General features: G+C 34.0%; 2 protein-coding genes across 9 annotated transcripts; both read left to right on the top strand.

The window, feature by feature from the left end:
* Positions 1-4,853: 4,853 nt before the first annotated feature.
* LOC144543575 (HIT-type Zinc finger family protein) lies at positions 4,854-8,633 on the top strand. Of its 8 annotated transcripts, none has more exons than XM_078291891.1 (7): positions 4,854-5,108; positions 5,721-5,806; positions 5,880-6,008; positions 6,503-6,575; positions 6,796-6,952; positions 7,413-7,454; positions 7,557-8,633. In XM_078291891.1, exons 3-7 carry the CDS (start codon positions 5,929-5,931, stop codon positions 8,399-8,401), a joined length of 1,197 nt encoding a protein of 398 aa, XP_078148017.1. In that variant the 5' UTR covers positions 4,854-5,108; positions 5,721-5,806; positions 5,880-5,928; the 3' UTR covers positions 8,402-8,633. The 8 variants fall into 8 exon arrangements, with proteins under 8 accessions (XP_078148017.1, XP_078148036.1, XP_078148051.1 ...); XM_078291910.1 differs by having other exon boundaries at positions 4,870-5,108; positions 5,721-5,810; XM_078291925.1 differs by having other exon boundaries at positions 4,870-5,108; positions 5,721-5,810; positions 5,892-6,008.
* Positions 8,634-12,694: 4,061 nt separating this feature from the next.
* On the top strand, positions 12,695-16,839 carry SDP1 (Patatin-like phospholipase family protein). Its single transcript, XM_078291952.1, has 4 exons — positions 12,695-13,889; positions 14,206-15,063; positions 15,275-15,418; positions 15,683-16,839. Exons 1-4 carry the CDS (start codon positions 13,338-13,340, stop codon positions 16,643-16,645), a joined length of 2,517 nt encoding a protein of 838 aa, XP_078148078.1. The 5' UTR covers positions 12,695-13,337; the 3' UTR covers positions 16,646-16,839.
* Positions 16,840-17,909: the final 1,070 nt, after the last annotated feature.

The following is a 17,909-nucleotide window of genomic DNA, read 5'->3' on the forward strand; positions in this document are numbered from 1 at the left end:
GTATGAATACTTCGGCCATCACAAAATGAGTGCTAAATGAATTGAATTTGAAATGTGGATGCAATTAATTCTTTTTGTGTCTATGTTCATCTTTTTCATGCAGTAGCGAGTTAAAAATAGAGGTGTATGAATGAATACTTGAGGTCTTAGGTATTAATACTTCAACATATATGAATGAATACTTCAACTTATATGTATGAATAAATACTTCAACATGTGTGAATGAATACTTGAGCATGCCTGTGTTTTTTCCATCTATGCCTGCTGCTCCCGATCCAGCGGACGTTCTGCCAGAGATCATCCGTCACTCCATTCCAATCAAGCACGCCTCTATCAGGTTGAATACTTCAACGTGTATGAATGAATACTTGAGCATGCCTCTGTCGAGTCAAATTCATCACTGTCGACTGTATCAAAATATTTTTGCATCTGTGGATGCAATTAATCCCTGTCTATGTTCTCCTTTCTCATGAAGTAGCAAGTTATTTGCAAAGAACAAAACTTTATTAATGATGAATCAAGCCACTGCGTACTAAGAAATGCCATAAAAAAATAGAAAAAAAAAATAGAGGTATACGAATGAATACTTCAATGTGTATAAATTAATACTTGATATCTTAGGTATGAATACTTGCATCACAAAATATGAATACTTGTACAACGGATAACTTGAAAGTATGTCATCATGGATCTCATTTGAAAGATAAAATTGTGTAGAAAACATTTGTGGTTTTAGATTTGCAAAATCCTCACAAATCGTCAGAAATAATGTTTAGATTGAAAGAGAAGAAAAACCACCTCTAAAAACTTATAAAAGATGGATGAGTGATGTGTCCAGTTTTTATATTTGCACTTGCATGACGAAAATGAATATTTTTCTCGATGAGGATGAATACTTGTGCAATTGACAACTCGAAAATATGTCATCATGGATCTCATTTGAAAGATAAAATTATGTAAAAAATATTCGTGATTTTAGATTTGCAAAATTTCTCACTGATCGTCAGAAATATTAATTAGATTGAACGGAGAAAAAAAAACCACCTCTAAAAATGTGTCCATTTTTTTTTAAAATACTTGATATATTAGAGATAAATACTTGATGTGTTATAGATGAATACTTTAAGCATTATAAATGAATACTTGTGCGCGCTAGTTGTAAAATCTTTCAAATATTAGATGCTCAACAAATAGTAAGTGATCGCCCTAGATAGTTAGTAGTTATTAGTAGTTAATGATTGGGGGATAAATAGAGAATTGTTATGGGGGGATAGCTAGTTGCTCCCTTTTATATTTACACTTGCACGACGAGAATGAATATTTTCTCGATGAGGATGAATACTTGTTCAACGAACAACTCGAAAGTATGTTATCATGGATCTCATTTGAAAGATAAAATTATGTAGAAAAACATTAGTGGTTTTAGATTTTGAAAATTCCTCACCGATCGTCAGAAATATTGATTAGATTGAACGGGAAAAAAAAACACCTCTAAAAACGTGTCCAGTTTTTTTTTTTAAATACTTGATATATTAGGTATGAATATTTGATGTGTTATAGATGAATACTTAATACATTATATATGAATACTTCCGCGCGCCAGTTTTAAAATCTTTCAAATATTAGATGGTTCCCAAATAGTAAGTGGTCCCATAGGTAATTAGTAGTTATCCAGGTAGTTAATGGCTGGGGGATAAATGGGGGATTGTTATGGGGGGATAGCTAGGTTCTCCCTTTTTTAATAATATTTATTTTGAAGAAGATGATGCTATTTGGCCGAATTTTTTTTAGTTACCACATTAATATTTTGAAATTCTTACCTTATCATTAATTTCTAAAAAAATAAAATATTAATACAAGCGCGACACTAATTTGCGCATGATCAATAAGTCATACGCAGTACAAACCTGCGAGCATGCTAACATTTTAATTTTTGAGAAATCAATGAAAATTATCGGGCTATTTGACAATGAAAATTAAAGAAAATTGTGGAGGTGACTTGTAAATTAAAGAAAATTGTGTGGCCTTTATAATTCTTTCGATAATTAATTTTTTTTATAATTAGCCTGCATAATAAGATATTAACTAAAAATAACTTGTACAAAAGAGGATGGATAGATAGAAATGAATGCATATTTTCTGGAAATTCTAAATATGTGAATCTTTTATTTATTTTTTCTTGTACTTTCATTTCATCTTTTTGGAAAAAAAATTAATAATGGAAATAGTGAAGGCTTAAAGGTTGCAACATCTAATCAGCAAGATTGTTATGACTCTTATTTAAATATGGTTAAAGCTGATAGGCAATATTGTATGATAATATTGAGTTATTGACAGCTTTACGCTGTGGATGACTTTGCATACTAGTTTCTATTTTGTCCTTAAATCTTTTCAAATTGTGGATATGTGTCTCGGGTGATTTATAATAGAGGAGGGTTCATATGCCTCCATTTTTTGTGCTTTCACTATGCCTCTATTTTTTAAAACTTTAATAATTCAAAATTTAAAACTTAAAAGTTAAAATAAAACCGTTGGATATGATCTACATCATTTTATTTATGCACGTGCAAAAAATTATGGCATTTCAATTTTATTTTGATTGTCATCAAGAGCTTGTAAAAAATGCACTAATGTGGATGATTTCTAGACGTTGATTTTTGAGCTTATTGATTCACATAAAAACAAAATTAAAATGTGATAATTTTTTATGAGCACATAGAGAAAATAATATAGATCACATCTAACGGTTTTATTTTGACTTTTAAGTTTTAAATTTTGAGTTATTAAAGTTTTAAAAAATGAAGGCATGGTGGAGACAAAAAATGGAGGCATTTGAACCCTCCTTTTTATAATATATGTATAAAAATGATGTTTTAACTGTTAAAGATGAGGATATTGAAAAGCAGAGGGAAGGAAAAAAAAAAGGACAGTGATAACAATTCCCGCAGGTTTATCCCCGCATTTATCCCCGCAGATACTGCCAAAAAAAACATGGGGGGACCGCCCAATCATTAATGAGCGTTTAAAAAACTGCGGGTATTTAACTTGAAGCATTAAAGTATTTACCTTGAATTTTTCAGGTATTAAACCCTATGCAATGATCTCTATTTATGGAAGAATAAATCAATCCATTAATTGTCCCCGCACAAAATTTCTTTTTTTTTTGAATCGTCCCCGCACAACTGGGGACCATTAAACATGGAGGGACCGCTCAATCATTAATGAACGTTTAAAAAACTGTTAGTATTTAACTTGAAGCATCAAAGTATTTAACTTGAATTTATCAGGTATTAAACCCTATGCAATGATCTCTATTTATGAAAGAATAAATCAATCCATTAATTGTTCCCGCACAAAATTTCTTTTTTTTTTTGAATCGTCCCCGCACAACTGGAGACCATTAAATAAACAATCATCTCACCCAATGATAAATACTCTGAGACATAATGATAAATATTTTATGTTACATGGGTAAATACTTGACATTATATGGATAAATACTTTATGTTACATGGATAAATATTTCTCAGGCATACTTGCAACTTTCAGTAAAACATCAATGATAAATACTCTCATGCATAATGATAAATATTTTATGTTACATGGATAAATACTTTGTATTGCATAGATAAATACTCCTCAGACATAATTGCAACTTACAGTAAAACATCAATGATAAATACTCTATGTTACATGGATAAATACTCTATGTTACAAGGGTAAATACTTCTCAGAAATAATGATAAATATTTTTTTGAACATCAATTAACAGATAAGTATTTATTAACAATGATTGTTATTAGATAACAGTATAATTAATGCGCAGATTGTTTTTAAAGCAATAATTAACGCGGAAATTGTTATTAGAGGAATGCATAATTAATGCGGGGATGGGAGTGGGGGGGTTCTTATAATTAGTGGGGGGATAAAAGGAAACTTTTAGGGAAATTAGTGGGGGGATATATGGCAGTTAAGGAAAAGAGAGAGTGCGGGAAAAATGGGGGGATGGGAGTGGGGGGTTTGTTATAATTATTCAAAAAAAAAACCTGCTTGGTGATAAGTCTTTTTTTTAATGAGGAAATGCTTGGTGATTAAGTGTTTATTGTGTAAAATGTTGTTATCTCAGTTGTTGTCTGTTTTGTAATTAATGTGGTTAAATTGCTGTGTTGTTTGTGGGTTGTTTGAATGGATCAATGGATATTGAGATTAGTGCTGGAGTTTGTCTTTGAATGGATCAATGGATATTGAGATTAGTGCTGGAGTTCGTCTTTGAATGGATCAATGGATATTGAGATTAGTGCTGAAGTTTTGAACTTGTAGTATAGATATCTATACTAACTCTTGTACGCCGTTTAATTTCCAAAAACAATGAAAATTTATTTCCAAAAAAACACTATTTAGAAACAGAAGGTGCAAACTGGCATGAATCCCGAGTTGATTAAAACAGGAAAAAACAAAAAGATATGAAATTTGTGTTGATTAATGCAATTATAGATTAATTATCACACTTAATTATGTCACGACGCAATCATCTCTGACGATCAGTGATGTCATAGTTATGCTAATTCTTATATATTACCGTCGGATACTGTTTCATCTACTTAAATTATGATCAGTAATATCATATCTTTCATATTATATATTGAGTAGAACTAGGGTGTTCTTAAGCTCACCAAAGTGTTTGGTGAGGTTAACTCCAAAACTTATCAAATCGATTTCAAATGACGAATCCGAACCGTTAGAACCCGCCTATCTTACCTGTGATACTGTTTCATCTACTTTTCAGTGTCTTTCTGTTTCCGACAGGTGGGTCCTGCTTTCAGTCTATCCGACTCCGCAGCTGTCTCCAAATTTTAACATTTCTTTGTTCTCCCCACCTCGCGCTTCCTCTCGATACTTCTCCACTTCAGTCCTACCGATCGAAAATTCGTTCTCCGACTCCGCGCTTTCTCTCAAAATCGCTCTCCCTTTCTCACCGTTGCCTCTCCAAAATTCGCTCTCTTCATCTCGCACAACAGAACCTGTTCTTTGCCGCGATTTACCCTCTCCTAAACGCTGTCAGTTGCCTTAGTATACCTACCACGATTTTCGACTACCTCGAGCTCCAGGTAAGATTTCAAAGTGTTTTCATTTCGTTTTTTCGCTTCTTTAGATATTTTCCTGCTATTGCGGCTAAAAAATGCTTGATTTCAAGTTGTGGCCGGTTTTACGGTTTAGGGTTTATGATTGTGTTTCAATCTTATCTTTTAGGATTTTGAGGTAATTGTTTGTGTCAGTGATTGCTTCAAGGTTTGAGGTAATTTTAAGTTGAATAGATCTCATAGAAACAGTAGCAAAACCTATTAAGGCTCATTTATGCATAAAATATAAGAGCTGAGGCATAATTGCATTATTGAGCCTAGCCTAGCAGCATCGCCCTGGTTGATATTACTCTGACTAATCCAATTAACTAAAAACAAGTAGTATATATTGTCCTCACTGCCAATGTGCATTATGCCAATCAGCAACATTGTGACTTGACCCCAGCGGCTGATCGAGTGCTTCCTCAACAAGCTTCTAAAACCCTCTAATCACCTCCTATTTGGTTGGAAACCCTGCTCCAAGTAGGTCTATTTAGGCCTTTCACTGTATAGCTCTCAACTGCTCATCTGAACTAGGCAAATGCATATTTTCCTCTGCTTTCAATTCATTCATATTTCCTTTCTGGTGCTTAATTGTAGGAATACCTCAAAAAAAAAACCTAGGCCGACTTTATATCTCCCCTTACTGGACTGACCTCGTTAGAAGAATTGGCGCAACTCGGATGGTGGGTGAGTCACAAATTTTTTAAATTCTCAGTTCTAATATATCAAACCAAAATGAAAAAGATATAAAAATAGGTAAATACTTAGAGTGCGGACTGTAAGCAGTAAGTAGCTGATATTGGATATGGAGAAGGAGGTGGGGGTGTCTGAACCAGGTGGTTCATCAAGCTCTTCTTTTGCTGATTCAAGGATCATTTGCCGAGTGTGAGTTCTCCTTCATTAAACCTAAAATCTATCTAATCTTCTTTTCTATGCCCATTGATTATTTATTATTATCTTTTTGTATCACAAATAGGTTAGTGAATCTAACAGGTTGATTTTACCATTTAAGCGGTTAATTTTAACTTTGGACACTGTTTTTCCTTATTTTTTTTCTTCTCTCATTTTTTTTACCATTCTCAGAACTTCAATTTTTGGTTGCCTGAACAATTCATTAGGTGAAGTCTATTATGCAATTCATTTATTAATTCAAAGCCTTTTTGTTCCTGGACAGTTAACACCCTTTCCGAACATAAGAGAACTTGTTTTGTTTTTTTTTATATATTGAGACTCAGTAAAATTGATACAAGTAATAAGCCACTTGTTTCCACTGGTACCAATTGGTATTATAGTCAATGGTCTATGGGAAACTTTTTCCTAAATGATGATTTGATTACTTTGAAGTTCAAATACTGATTAAAAAAGGTGCTCTGTTACAGATGTCAGAAGCAGTTTGCTCAGTATACCTGTCCCAGATGCAACACCCGTTATTGTTCCCTTCCTTGCTACAAGGTGCGTCTTTTTTCTCTGTTCATGCATCTTAAGTTATCTTATTCCTCTCATATTCGTTATACCTTCCTATAAATTATTCTAAAATTGATGCTGTTAAGTTCACTCCAATTTCAGACAAAATGACTAAATAAATAAAATGTCTTTTTTATCTTTTGTCAACTTAAATAGTTTTGTTTACTGTTGGGCTAACAAAAAACCATTAAAAAAATGCGTGTCACAGGGGCACAGCATTCGGTGCACTGAATCCTTCATGCGAGACAATGTGATGGAGGAGCTGCAACAAATGCAACCCGGAGAAGAAACAAAGAGAAAAATGATGGATATTCTGAAAAGATTTCATTCTGAAGACAACGATGAGGTATCCTCTGATGAAGATGGTAAAGCTTTCTGGACTTTCTTTTTGTTTATCTCATTTTTATGACTGGAACTTGGATAGACCTGGTTTCACGGGAAATGGTATAAGCCAAGATTAGAGTTTCTCCTTTTGGAAATTTAGATAAAGCAAACCAAACAATCAGACTCTAGCTTTTAAGTAGGAAAAACAAAAGGAAGGTATTTACTTTGGAAATTGTCCGGCCTGGTAAATACAAGTGCCAACCTTTATGCATGTAGATATGGTAAATTAGTAACCTGTACTCTTCACTGTACCCCATTTTACAATAGAACTAACTGAAAAGAGTCAAAGTTAAGCAAAGCAGCAGTTGAACCTAACAAAAGTAACAACTGTACTGGCAATCTATCAACATTTGCACGAGAAATATCAATTAGCATTTTCTTTGATCAACTGACTTTTGTTAGACAGATGAATGGTATTAATGTCATGATTTCTGGTTTCAGAGTCTATGCTATCCGAGGAGTTAATTCAGAAGGTTATTTCAGGTAATTGGTTACAACATTTTAGTCTCTTTCCTAACACAATTAAAGCTATGAGTTTGTTGTCTGATGATAGTTGTTAACATTTTTTTTTTTATATTGTTTAAGGTGATGAAATTAGGTTAGAAGACCTCTCCCCTGAAGAAATAAGTCGGTTTAAGAGAGCCTTAGCCTCGGGTGAAGTAAGCAAGCTTATAGAACCATGGACCCCGTGGTGGACTAAACCTTCTGCTAAATCAATCTCTCTTGGTCATGGTGGAAGTCTACTAATAACACCAATCAGCGATGAACCAGGTCCATCTAACAATCAGGCACCTCTTGACAAAGAAATACCTCCTGGTCCTGACAGCCCTCTGCCTCCACTGAATCAACTTATCAGATCTGAACCATCCCCTCTTCTAGCTGTTCATTTAGTAGATGTTCTATATGGATATTGCTTCACACTTCGCCTCTATAATGGGGATTGGAGTTCTGACCCACTAGGCTCGGCCTCTGTCTTTCTGACTATTTCTAAGGTAATGGGTGATGATTTTAGGCCCCAGACAGTTAGAGAGGCCTTAAGCTCTTGCCTGGAACAAGCATGCTCTCCTGTTCATAGGTATATGGGGGGTTTCAAGTTTGCTATTGCGTTAATGGATGATGTCATAAGTTTGATATCTTTGGGTAGCAATGTTCTTGTTTGTGCTTTATGTGATTTAAGAAGGATGGTTCAAGCTGGTGAGAAAGATGTTAGGAGCGAGAAGGCAAGGAAGGGGGAAAGAGTTAAGTTACGTGGTGTGGAGAGAAAGGTGTACTTTTTGATGTGTTGGGTGCATGAGCAGCCACATGAGGTATGGTCATCTCTCGCTGGAATTGTTGGAGTGGAGAAAGATTCTTTCTTTGAGGCTGGGCAGGTGAAAGTTGATAAAACAAAGACGAAACCTCAATCCAAGCTGCTTATAGAGGAGGTTTAGAAATAAATTTTTTCAGTGTCATTTACTTTGTTATTTTTCATTTTAGGGATTATGCAGGGTTTATAGGAGAATTTTGTGCTTATGCATTAATGCATGTGCTGTTGTTTATCTCTCTCATTGTACTATTTGAGAACTAGGATACTGATAACTTGGCAGGAGAGAATTATGTTAATTATTTATACAAGATGAATTATACATACAAGCTTTTGTTTTTAATGTATCTATGAGTTCATGGAGTGTGTTTTCTTTGTAGTGATTTATGTAAATGAATGGGTTTTTTTTTAACTGCTTAGAAAACAATTCTGGTGAAGGTAGGATGCTTACGAGCTTTCTAGTTTGAGAGGTGTTTATTACAAAGTTATTATCATCGTTCTCTTATTTTTACATTAAAATTCAAGTAACAAATTCGAATGGTTAATCTTGTTTTCTTAACAAGTGATGTTTTCACGTTAAAATTTATATCTTTTGAAGTTTTGTGCAATGTTTTAAAATGCGGTTTTGTTCATGCATGTAGAAGGTCACTGCATATCGCATAAGTAGTATGTGGATGCATATGCGGATTTTAAAATAAAAATTCATGTATATATGTATTTATATTCATATAGTTGAATTTATTTTTACATAACCAACATGAAGTGTCTTATTATATATAAAAAATACAATAATTTGGGATGAAATAGTAAAACTCCGCATAATGTATATGAACTTTTAATTACATGCATTGCATATTACGTTTTTAATCTGCATATTCGGACCACATATGTGACCGCATGCTCAAAATTGCATGGCATTCTAAGTATAGTTGTCGACTGCATAAGCATATGCGGCCACATATACGGTCCATGCGACCGTATTTTAAAACATTGGTTTTGTGGATCGATAGATTGGAACTACGGGTGGAAACGGATTAGATATTGTTAGTCTGAATTCGGATATTTGGATATGTATTTGAAAATTAGAGTAGAACCAGGGTGTTCTTAAGTTCACCAAGCTCCTTGGTGGACTCAAGTCTAAAATCCATCAAATCGGCTTTAAATGACGAATCTTAACTGTTGAAACCCGTCTACCTTACAAGTGATGTGTCTACATGTGAAAATTTTAAACATTCGAATTAATTTAAAATAAAGTCAAGCGGTCAAAAAACGTTCAAAAAATGAATGCATTAAAATTAATTTATTAACTTTTTAATTTTGACCGATTGACTTTATACTAAATTAATTCGAATGTTTAAAATTTTCACATGTAGACGCATCACTCGTAAGATAGACCGGTTTCAACGATTCAGATTCGTCATTTAAAGTCGATTTTACAGATTTTAGACTTGAGTTCACCAAAGGACTTGGTGAACTTAAGAACACCCTAGTTCATATAATTTAATATATATTATAAAAAATTATGTTATTCACTATTATAATTAGATAGATATTATGAACTTTGAATTTTTTAATAATAGTTATATTTCAATAAATAATAGCATTGAAAAGTAGATATATAATCTCAATCGGTATCTGAAAAATAAATGTATCAAAACAGATACATGTATGATTTTACCACTATCCGTGTATCTGATCCGTTTGTACCCCTAGTTGGAACACATCTAAATTTATTATTGCGTTTAATTTGATAAATTCGTTTCAATAAATTCTTATGTTGTGTGAAACAAAATCTTAAATAATTTTACGTAGATGCATTGCTTACGAAGAATAATGAATTCAACAAATCCCAAGATAATACTATAATAAAAATGGGTCGTGGCACTAAAGAAGTGAAATCATATATATATATATATATAAAAGAAAAGAAAAACATAACTTCGATAGTACTGCATTCAGTTCATTGGTAGATCTGAAACATGAGAACAAAGGGGAATTGAATACACCTCAGGTGTTCTCTAGAAAACTGCAGATATAATAATATGGAAAAAAGGCAGTGTCAATGTGTAAAAGTCTACTTATAAAAATAATAAATTCAGAAAAGCTAATTCAGTTTTCTCTCTCTTTTTTTCCAACAGGAGGTTCTTATTGTGACTTTTAATTATTTAACTATCTGAAGTTTAAGTTTGTCAAGTTGAACTGAAATATTTTTCTTCCCTGTTGTTTTTTTTTTTTCACTTTGAACAAAAATATTTTGCCTTTCGCTTCCTTGGGACAACAAAATGTGTTCTTAATTTTTGTATTCGCTTACCCGGCACGTTATCCAATGTTGAGCCAAGCTAAAATCAGATTAATTTTAGATTATTTGGAGTCCATATTCTCTGAGGTAACATAATATCTATGTTTTGATCCGAATTGTCTGATCAGAATAACTCACTGTTTATTTAACAAAAAGAAAAACATCGCTTACTACTGAAGATTATTTTTGTAAAAGTCAGTATAATTCAAAGTTAATTATGATGCGTTTGCTCACTTGGGAGCAATTTCACAACAGCTTGACCATCATTAAAAACGCATTTCATTTTTAAGTGTCAATTTTAATTTATGACATCTGTACATAATTGATATTTGACAGAAGTAAAATTAACGAGTGCTGTGGAGTGGGTATATAGTCACGAGCGAATATATATATATATTAAAAATAAGTAATTAAGTATTTAAAAATAATATGTTTATAAGAAAAAATTACCTTACATCCATCCGATTATTTTTTATTATGATATGTTAGAGCAACTACATCTTTGATATTATTATGAGAGTTTTATATGTGGAAGAATTTCTTATTTAAAAATTATGCAAAAAAGTTTCGCAACTAATATATTATACGTTAGAAGATATTAGTAACTGGAAGCCAATCTTTATTTGTTTTAAAATAATTTAAAACATAGCTTACTGAAAACAAAAAAGTTTCGCAACTAATATATTATACGTTTGAAAAATCTAGCTTACTGTTAAAATAATTTATAATATTTTGAGGTAGAGTGTAGATTGTAGAACATATATATTAAAAGAAAAAAATGACTCAGCACAATCTTCTTATTTTAAAGAAACGTAGTACGAAACTGTTGGTCCCCGTTTAAAAGAAGCAACTGATTCATCAAAAAAAAGAAGAAGAAGCAACTGATGTCACATACTCACATCCCAGCTATCAATATCTCTTTTTCTTCCGAGTACCAACGCAATCGGCGAGTTTGTTGGACCCGTTTTGCCAATTTCTCGGTAGAAAATTGGATACACATGTCTCATAGATAATAATGAACCAAACCTGTTAGAGGCTTAGAGCTGAGTATTGAAAACTCAACGGCAATACTTTTTTTATTGAAAGGAACATTTTTTTTTTACATTTAGTTATAATTTTCCAAATGAATGAATATTAAGATTTTTTTTTTATTGAATAAGGATGGATCAACATGTAGATAATCGCTTGAAATATATAAAATGCTACATTAGTTCATTAAGTATAAAATCAAATTGTAATATAGTATTCAGATGAAGTAAAAATTATATGTTTGTTATTTTTCACAACAATTATCAATGATTTGGATATTAGCTTCTATTGAAAGGTAAATATTTTTTGAAACATATCTCTTTTTTCATATACTAATCACTCACAGCAAATTAAGATCTAAATAATGATTATTCTAAGTTATTCCTATTTATAATATATTATATAATACAATCGAAAACAATATGAAAAGTTGTCTTGTTCAAGAAAATATGACATATTTTTTTCTAATTTGATTTAATGTTAATTTTATTTATTTATAGTATCCAATTTTGATGTGTTAGCTTTTATTTAGACAACTCACTAATTTAAGATAAAGTGTGATATTAAATATTTCATATTATTCATATTAAATAAATAATTAATTAAATTATTAGCATCATTTTTTTCAAAAAAAAAAATTAAAAGTAATAAGTATGCAATGAATCATTGTGAACTATAAGAATGAACTGCAATGAATCAGTAAAGTCCAAATTTACATTTACTTTTCTGAATTTGTCTTTATTTATCGACGTGCGGCTGAAGATAAAGATTTGTCCTACTACTTTTGAAAAATTTGAAATAATATAAATCGATTTAATTTATATTTATAGTTAATACCATGAATTTAAAAAATCGGCAGTATTAGCTTCGGTCCACGATAACAAAAGACCCTGCCCAAGCTATTTTCACTTTTTGCTCGACCTAAGCGGGTCCAATAAGATTGAAATCCGCTAGAACTGGGTACAGATTTTCTGATACTCCTTCCGCAGTGTGTATGTACAATTTTACTCTCTACAAATAATTGTCATACAAAGGTTATACAGTAGTGACCGCAGGGTATGTCAATTCTGTTGCGTCACCTTTCTCCCCCCTTATCCTTTTCCCATGCCGATTCGGATCTGCGTACTGCCATGCCTACCCACTTTGTCCTTTATATTTTCTCTCTTCTAATCCCAGTCAGCCTCTTTTATTGATCCATTTTCTCTCTTCTATATTTGCTCTGGGTTGAGCTTCAAGCCAAGATCACATACAAGTAAATTCCTCAGGAGTAATCTGAGTTCTAATTGGTAGTCTAACTGCGAAACACCAAATCAATTAGGGAAGCCATTCTTGAAGAAATTCAGGGCTGAAAGAGGTACGAGAAATTCATTCTCCTCATTGAGCTCGGTTCGGTACCTAAACTCTCCCTTGCGGGGTACTTCTTTGATTATTATAGAGTTGGGGAAGCACAAAAAGCGTTCATATATCATACCCAATTTACAAACGTAGTTGTTATGATCTTCAAATTTCTAGTTTTAGGCGTTTAATTTATCCCAATATCAACCAAATCCCAAAATAACATCGGGAGCGTATAGTTATCCAACTACCAACAACCGCCCCCCCCCCCCAAAAAAAAAAAAAAAAAAACACAAGGAAAGCCTCACCATATCAGCAATCCTCTAATAACACAAAGCGCACCTAATTTACCCAAAAATCAACAAATCCAGAACGAAAACTAGGAGCAGCAGGAGGAGATATGGATATAACCAATGAAGCCAAAGTGGACTCCTTCTCAATTGGCCCCAACACAATTATTGGCCGTACAATCGCATTTCGGGTTCTTTTTTGCAAATCTGTTAACCACCTCCGCCATCAAATCGCAAGAATCATTGCTGCCATTTTCTGTACTGTCCGTGATGCGGTGGGCCCGACCCTCTCCTGGTTCCATCCAAAAAACACTAGGGGAATCCTCCTGTCAATAACCCTTTTAGCTTTCGCCTTGAAAGGGTTTGGAAATGTGAAAGCTCGAGCCAAGTCAGCCCATAGGAGGAAATTTTGGAAAAATATGATAAGAAGTGCGCTTACATATGAAGAGTGGGCCCATGCTGCCAAAATGTTGGATAAGGAGACGGTGAAGATTAATGAATCAGATCTGTACGATGAGGAATTGGTGAGACATAAGTTGGAGGAGTTGAAGCAAAGGAGACAAGCGGGTAGCTTGAGAGATGTTGTCTTTTATATGCGTGCTGATTTATTGAGAAATTTGGGTAACATGTGCAATCCTGAGCTCCATAAGGGCCGACTTCAGGTATGTTGTTCATCATTTAGTGGATATTTTGAGTTTTAGAAATAGTTTGAAGACAGCTAGTAGTCATATTAGAAAATTGGACATTTGTTTGTCTCTGTATTGAGGTAAAAGTATTACCCAGTTCTGTTAATATATCAGACTGATAGGGGACCTGAATGATATTTTGTTTCAAGTTTGAGACAGTACTTCATTCGTACTTAAAATTTTGAATATTTTATCAAGTATTATAAACTCCAGGGGTTTGAATCGCTGCTCCCTTCATTTACTTTTATGGTTCATAAGCAAGTATTGTAATTAAGCTTATTTGTGAAATTAGGTGCCTAGAGTCATAAAGGATTACATTGATGAGGTTTCTACACAATTAAGAATGGTGTGCAACTCCGAATCAGATGAACTAATGTTGGAAGAAAAACTCACGTTCATGCATGAGACCCGCCATGCATTTGGCCGCACGGCACTCCTCCTGAGTGGTGGTGCCTCATTAGGTTCTTTCCATGTAGGTGTTGTTAAGACCCTAGTCGAGCACAAGCTTCTCCCACGCATCATTGCAGGGTCTAGCGTGGGGTCCATCATGTGCGCTATCGTGGCCACCCGCTCCTGGCCTGAACTGGAGAGCTTCTTTGAGGACTGGCATTCCCTCCAGTTCTTCGACCAAATGGGTGGTATTTTTGCAGTTGTCAAACGAGTACTAACCCATGGTGCAGTACATGAGATACGCCACTTGCAACGCCTCTTAAGACATCTAACAAGTAATCTAACTTTTCAAGAGGCATATGACTTAACAGGCAGGATTCTTGGAATAACTGTATGTTCACCAAGAAAACATGAACCGCCTAGATGTTTGAACTACCTAACAGCACCACATGTGCTAATTTGGAGTGCGGTGACAGCATCCTGTGCCTTCCCAGGATTGTTTGAGGCACAGGAGCTTATGGCCAAGGATAGGTTTGGTGATATCGTGCCGTTTCATGCGCCTTTTGAGTCAACCGAGCAGGGAACAAATGAGGTCCGGAGGTGGCGTGATGGGAGTTTGGAGAGTGATTTGCCAATTATACAGTTAAAAGAGCTTTTTAATGTAAACCACTTTATTGTTAGCCAAGCAAACCCTCATATTGCGCCTTTATTGAGAATAAAAGGGCTTATTCGGCATTATGGTGGTCATTTCGCAGCCAAGGTTGGTGTTTTAAAAAAAAAAAAAATTTCAGATACCTCTTTTGTGTAAATGAATAATGTTTAACTTTGCATATGATGAATTGGATTACAGCTTTGTAGACATATACTTTTGCAAACTTGGTACCTTATCAGACAGTTATTATATAACTTTATTTGTACTGGTATGCTTCTCATGTTATTTTTTCTCTGATGTTATGTTCTTATCTGTGCAGTTGGCTCATTTAGTAGAGATGGAGGTGAAACATAGGTGCAACCAAGTTCTTGAACTTGGTTTCCCACTAGGTGGCCTCGCGAAACTATTCGCGCAAGACTGGGAAGGTGACGTAACCGTTGTCATGCCTGCTACTATTGATCAGGTAATCCCAATTTCAGAGAAAAGAAGATCAAATTTTACTTCTGATTTCTTCAAATTTCAATTTAACCTGAGAAACAAAATGGCCACCCGAAGCAATAAGGTCTGTAGCAGTATTTGTCCTTTTACTTACCTTTTATAAAGTATACTTTGACTTGGCCATCTTTTTCAAAAAGAGAGAAAAATCTCTAGCAGTAGCCAGTTATTCCACATTATCATCCTTATGTTAATTAAAAATGAAGTAATTCTTCTGTTAATTCGTGTGCAGTACTTGAAGATCATACAGAACCCATCATACTCAGAGATGCAAAAGGCAGCGAACCAGGGGCGCAGGTGCACCTGGGAGAAGCTCTCCGCAATCAAAGCCAATTGCGCCATTGAACTTGTATTAGATGAGTGTGTGGCATTGCTCAACCACATGCGTCGCCTCAAGCGCAGTGCCGATCGGGCCGCAGCCTCCCAGGGCCAGCTCACTGTTTCCAAAACCCTCAAAATCTCCCCTTCTAGAAGGATCCCCTCCTGGAATCGCATTGCCCGAGAGAACTCCACTGGCTCCTTAGATGAAGAGATCTTAGCTGATGCAGCAGCTGCTGTCATGTTGGTGCACAGTGGACCCAGTTCATCCAAGACCCGACAATCACCTAGGGCTTTGAATATTCACGATAGCAGTGATAGTGAGTCTGAGAGTATAGAATTGAACTCTTGGACTAGAAATGGTGGCCCCCTCATGCGTACAGCCTCTGCACAGAAATTCATTAGTTATGTGCAGAATTTGGAGATTGACATGGATTTGAAAATGCTAGAAGATGATAACTGTAGTAATAGCAGTATCAATAATACTAATAGGAGTGATAATACGAATAACATCATTAACGAGATTGCTGCTTCTGCTAATAATTCAGATAATGAGTCACGGGATTCCGGGGTTGCAGGCCGCAACCGGGTCGGGCAAATCATCATGGTTTCTGAGGGGGATATATTGCTACCCGAGAAGACCAATAGTGGAATTATGTTCAATGTGGTGAGGAGGGAGGCTGTTTCTGGAAATAGAAGCGGTGAGTTTGAGAACTTGCACATGGCAGATGAACCAGATGAGGAGACAGTTCAGGCAGAAATTTTGGATGAGAATTCGGGTTCAGAATCATTAGAGGATGAGGCAACACATGATTTAAATTTGAATTTGGACTCAAATAGTGGGGATAACTTGGTGGTTTCTGTTGTTGAATCTTGATCATTCATTTCTGGAGAGAATTAGGTTGGCGAAACGGAAGATTTGCGTATTGTTCATTTAAGTATATGAAATATCTTTGTAGGGTCCGATCAAAAATTAATGACCGAGCATTTAGACATACTGTTAAAATAATTGTATGATGTATCAGTAACAAGTAAATATTCGTTAAAGCTAACAAAAGTTGCACTTTGTTTTGTTTGCTTGTTTTCTTGACAAGTCTGCTTGCTTATTTAATTATTTTGTTCAACTGTTTCTCTTTGTAGGTTCTCATGTATGGATTTTTTTTTTTAAACACCATCGTCAAACAAATAACAAATTGGAAACCAACGTGATTACAAATTTTTTTAGGAAAATTATCACCACCGAAGATGAAGTCGAGTATGAAATTTTGAATGCCGAAATTGAAGTTCAATATGGAGTTCGAACTCTGTTTGACCTATTCTTTCATACTTCTTTTTTCAAAGACTTTATTCTCAAACAAATTGGGTTAAGCTAGAAATAAAATTCAATCAAAATCAGTAATACAGAGACTTTCCAAAAGATCACCTAGGTTCTAATACTACTATTCAATTCATAAGAATTTTATTTTCATAAAAAGTATTTTTTTTCTACCACTGACCTATCACAAAAACCTATTATTTTCGTACTATGCCACAGAAATCCGAAGAGCATGAAACCGAACTTGAACTTCAGTTGGGAGAGAATGAAACCGAATATGATCTTCGGTTTGGAGAAATTGAAACCAAGTTCGATCTTCTGTGCTCTTTTAAAAAATGTATTTAATCATACATGTGGATTTTATGTGGCATCCTAGCTTAGTGTGGTATAATATATGACAGTGAATTTATTAGTTTTGATAAAACAAATTTTCTCAAATGCAGTCCACATTGATTAGAAGTAATAGATGCACTCACACAACCATTCTATTGATACTCTTGAGCAATAGATTATATTATATTTGTGAGACACGAATTGACTTATATCAATATATTATAAATATATTGCTTAAAAATTGATATGTATTTTTGGAATTAGAACGAATCCACTTATATCCAACATATTAGAATGCTTAAAATTTAATGCATACAATATACTTCAAGTTTAGTTTAAACAAAAAAAAAAAAAAAAAACCGAAGTTGAAGTTTGGTTTTGTCTTTTTTTTTTTTTTTTTTTCTTAATTGAAACGACTAGATCTTTGTAACTATTGTGCAACATCTCATACCAAACTTTAATTTCGGTTTTCAAAATTTTATACCGAACTTCA

The sequence above is a fragment of the Carex rostrata genome, chromosome 2, assembly GCF_964058835.1.
Source record: "Carex rostrata chromosome 2, lpCarRost1.2, whole genome shotgun sequence".
Taxonomy (NCBI): domain Eukaryota; kingdom Viridiplantae; phylum Streptophyta; class Magnoliopsida; order Poales; family Cyperaceae; genus Carex; species Carex rostrata.

Excerpts from the sequence above, each read along its gene's own strand:
- LOC144543575 (XM_078291891.1), top strand. The coding sequence starts at position 5,929 with ATGGAGAAGGAGGTGGGGGTGTCTGAACCAGGTGGTTCATCAAGCTCT. Across the intron at positions 6,576-6,795 it reads GTTCCCTTCCTTGCTACAAG|GGGCACAGCATTCGGTGCAC; the intron begins GTGCGTCTTTTT and ends TGCGTGTCACAG. Across the intron at positions 6,953-7,412 it reads GGTATCCTCTGATGAAGATG|AGTCTATGCTATCCGAGGAG; the intron begins GTAAAGCTTTCT and ends TTCTGGTTTCAG.
- SDP1 (XM_078291952.1), top strand. The coding sequence starts at position 13,338 with ATGGATATAACCAATGAAGCCAAAGTGGACTCCTTCTCAATTGGCCCC. Across the intron at positions 15,064-15,274 it reads GTGGTCATTTCGCAGCCAAG|TTGGCTCATTTAGTAGAGAT; the intron begins GTTGGTGTTTTA and ends TTATCTGTGCAG. Across the intron at positions 15,419-15,682 it reads TGCCTGCTACTATTGATCAG|TACTTGAAGATCATACAGAA; the intron begins GTAATCCCAATT and ends ATTCGTGTGCAG.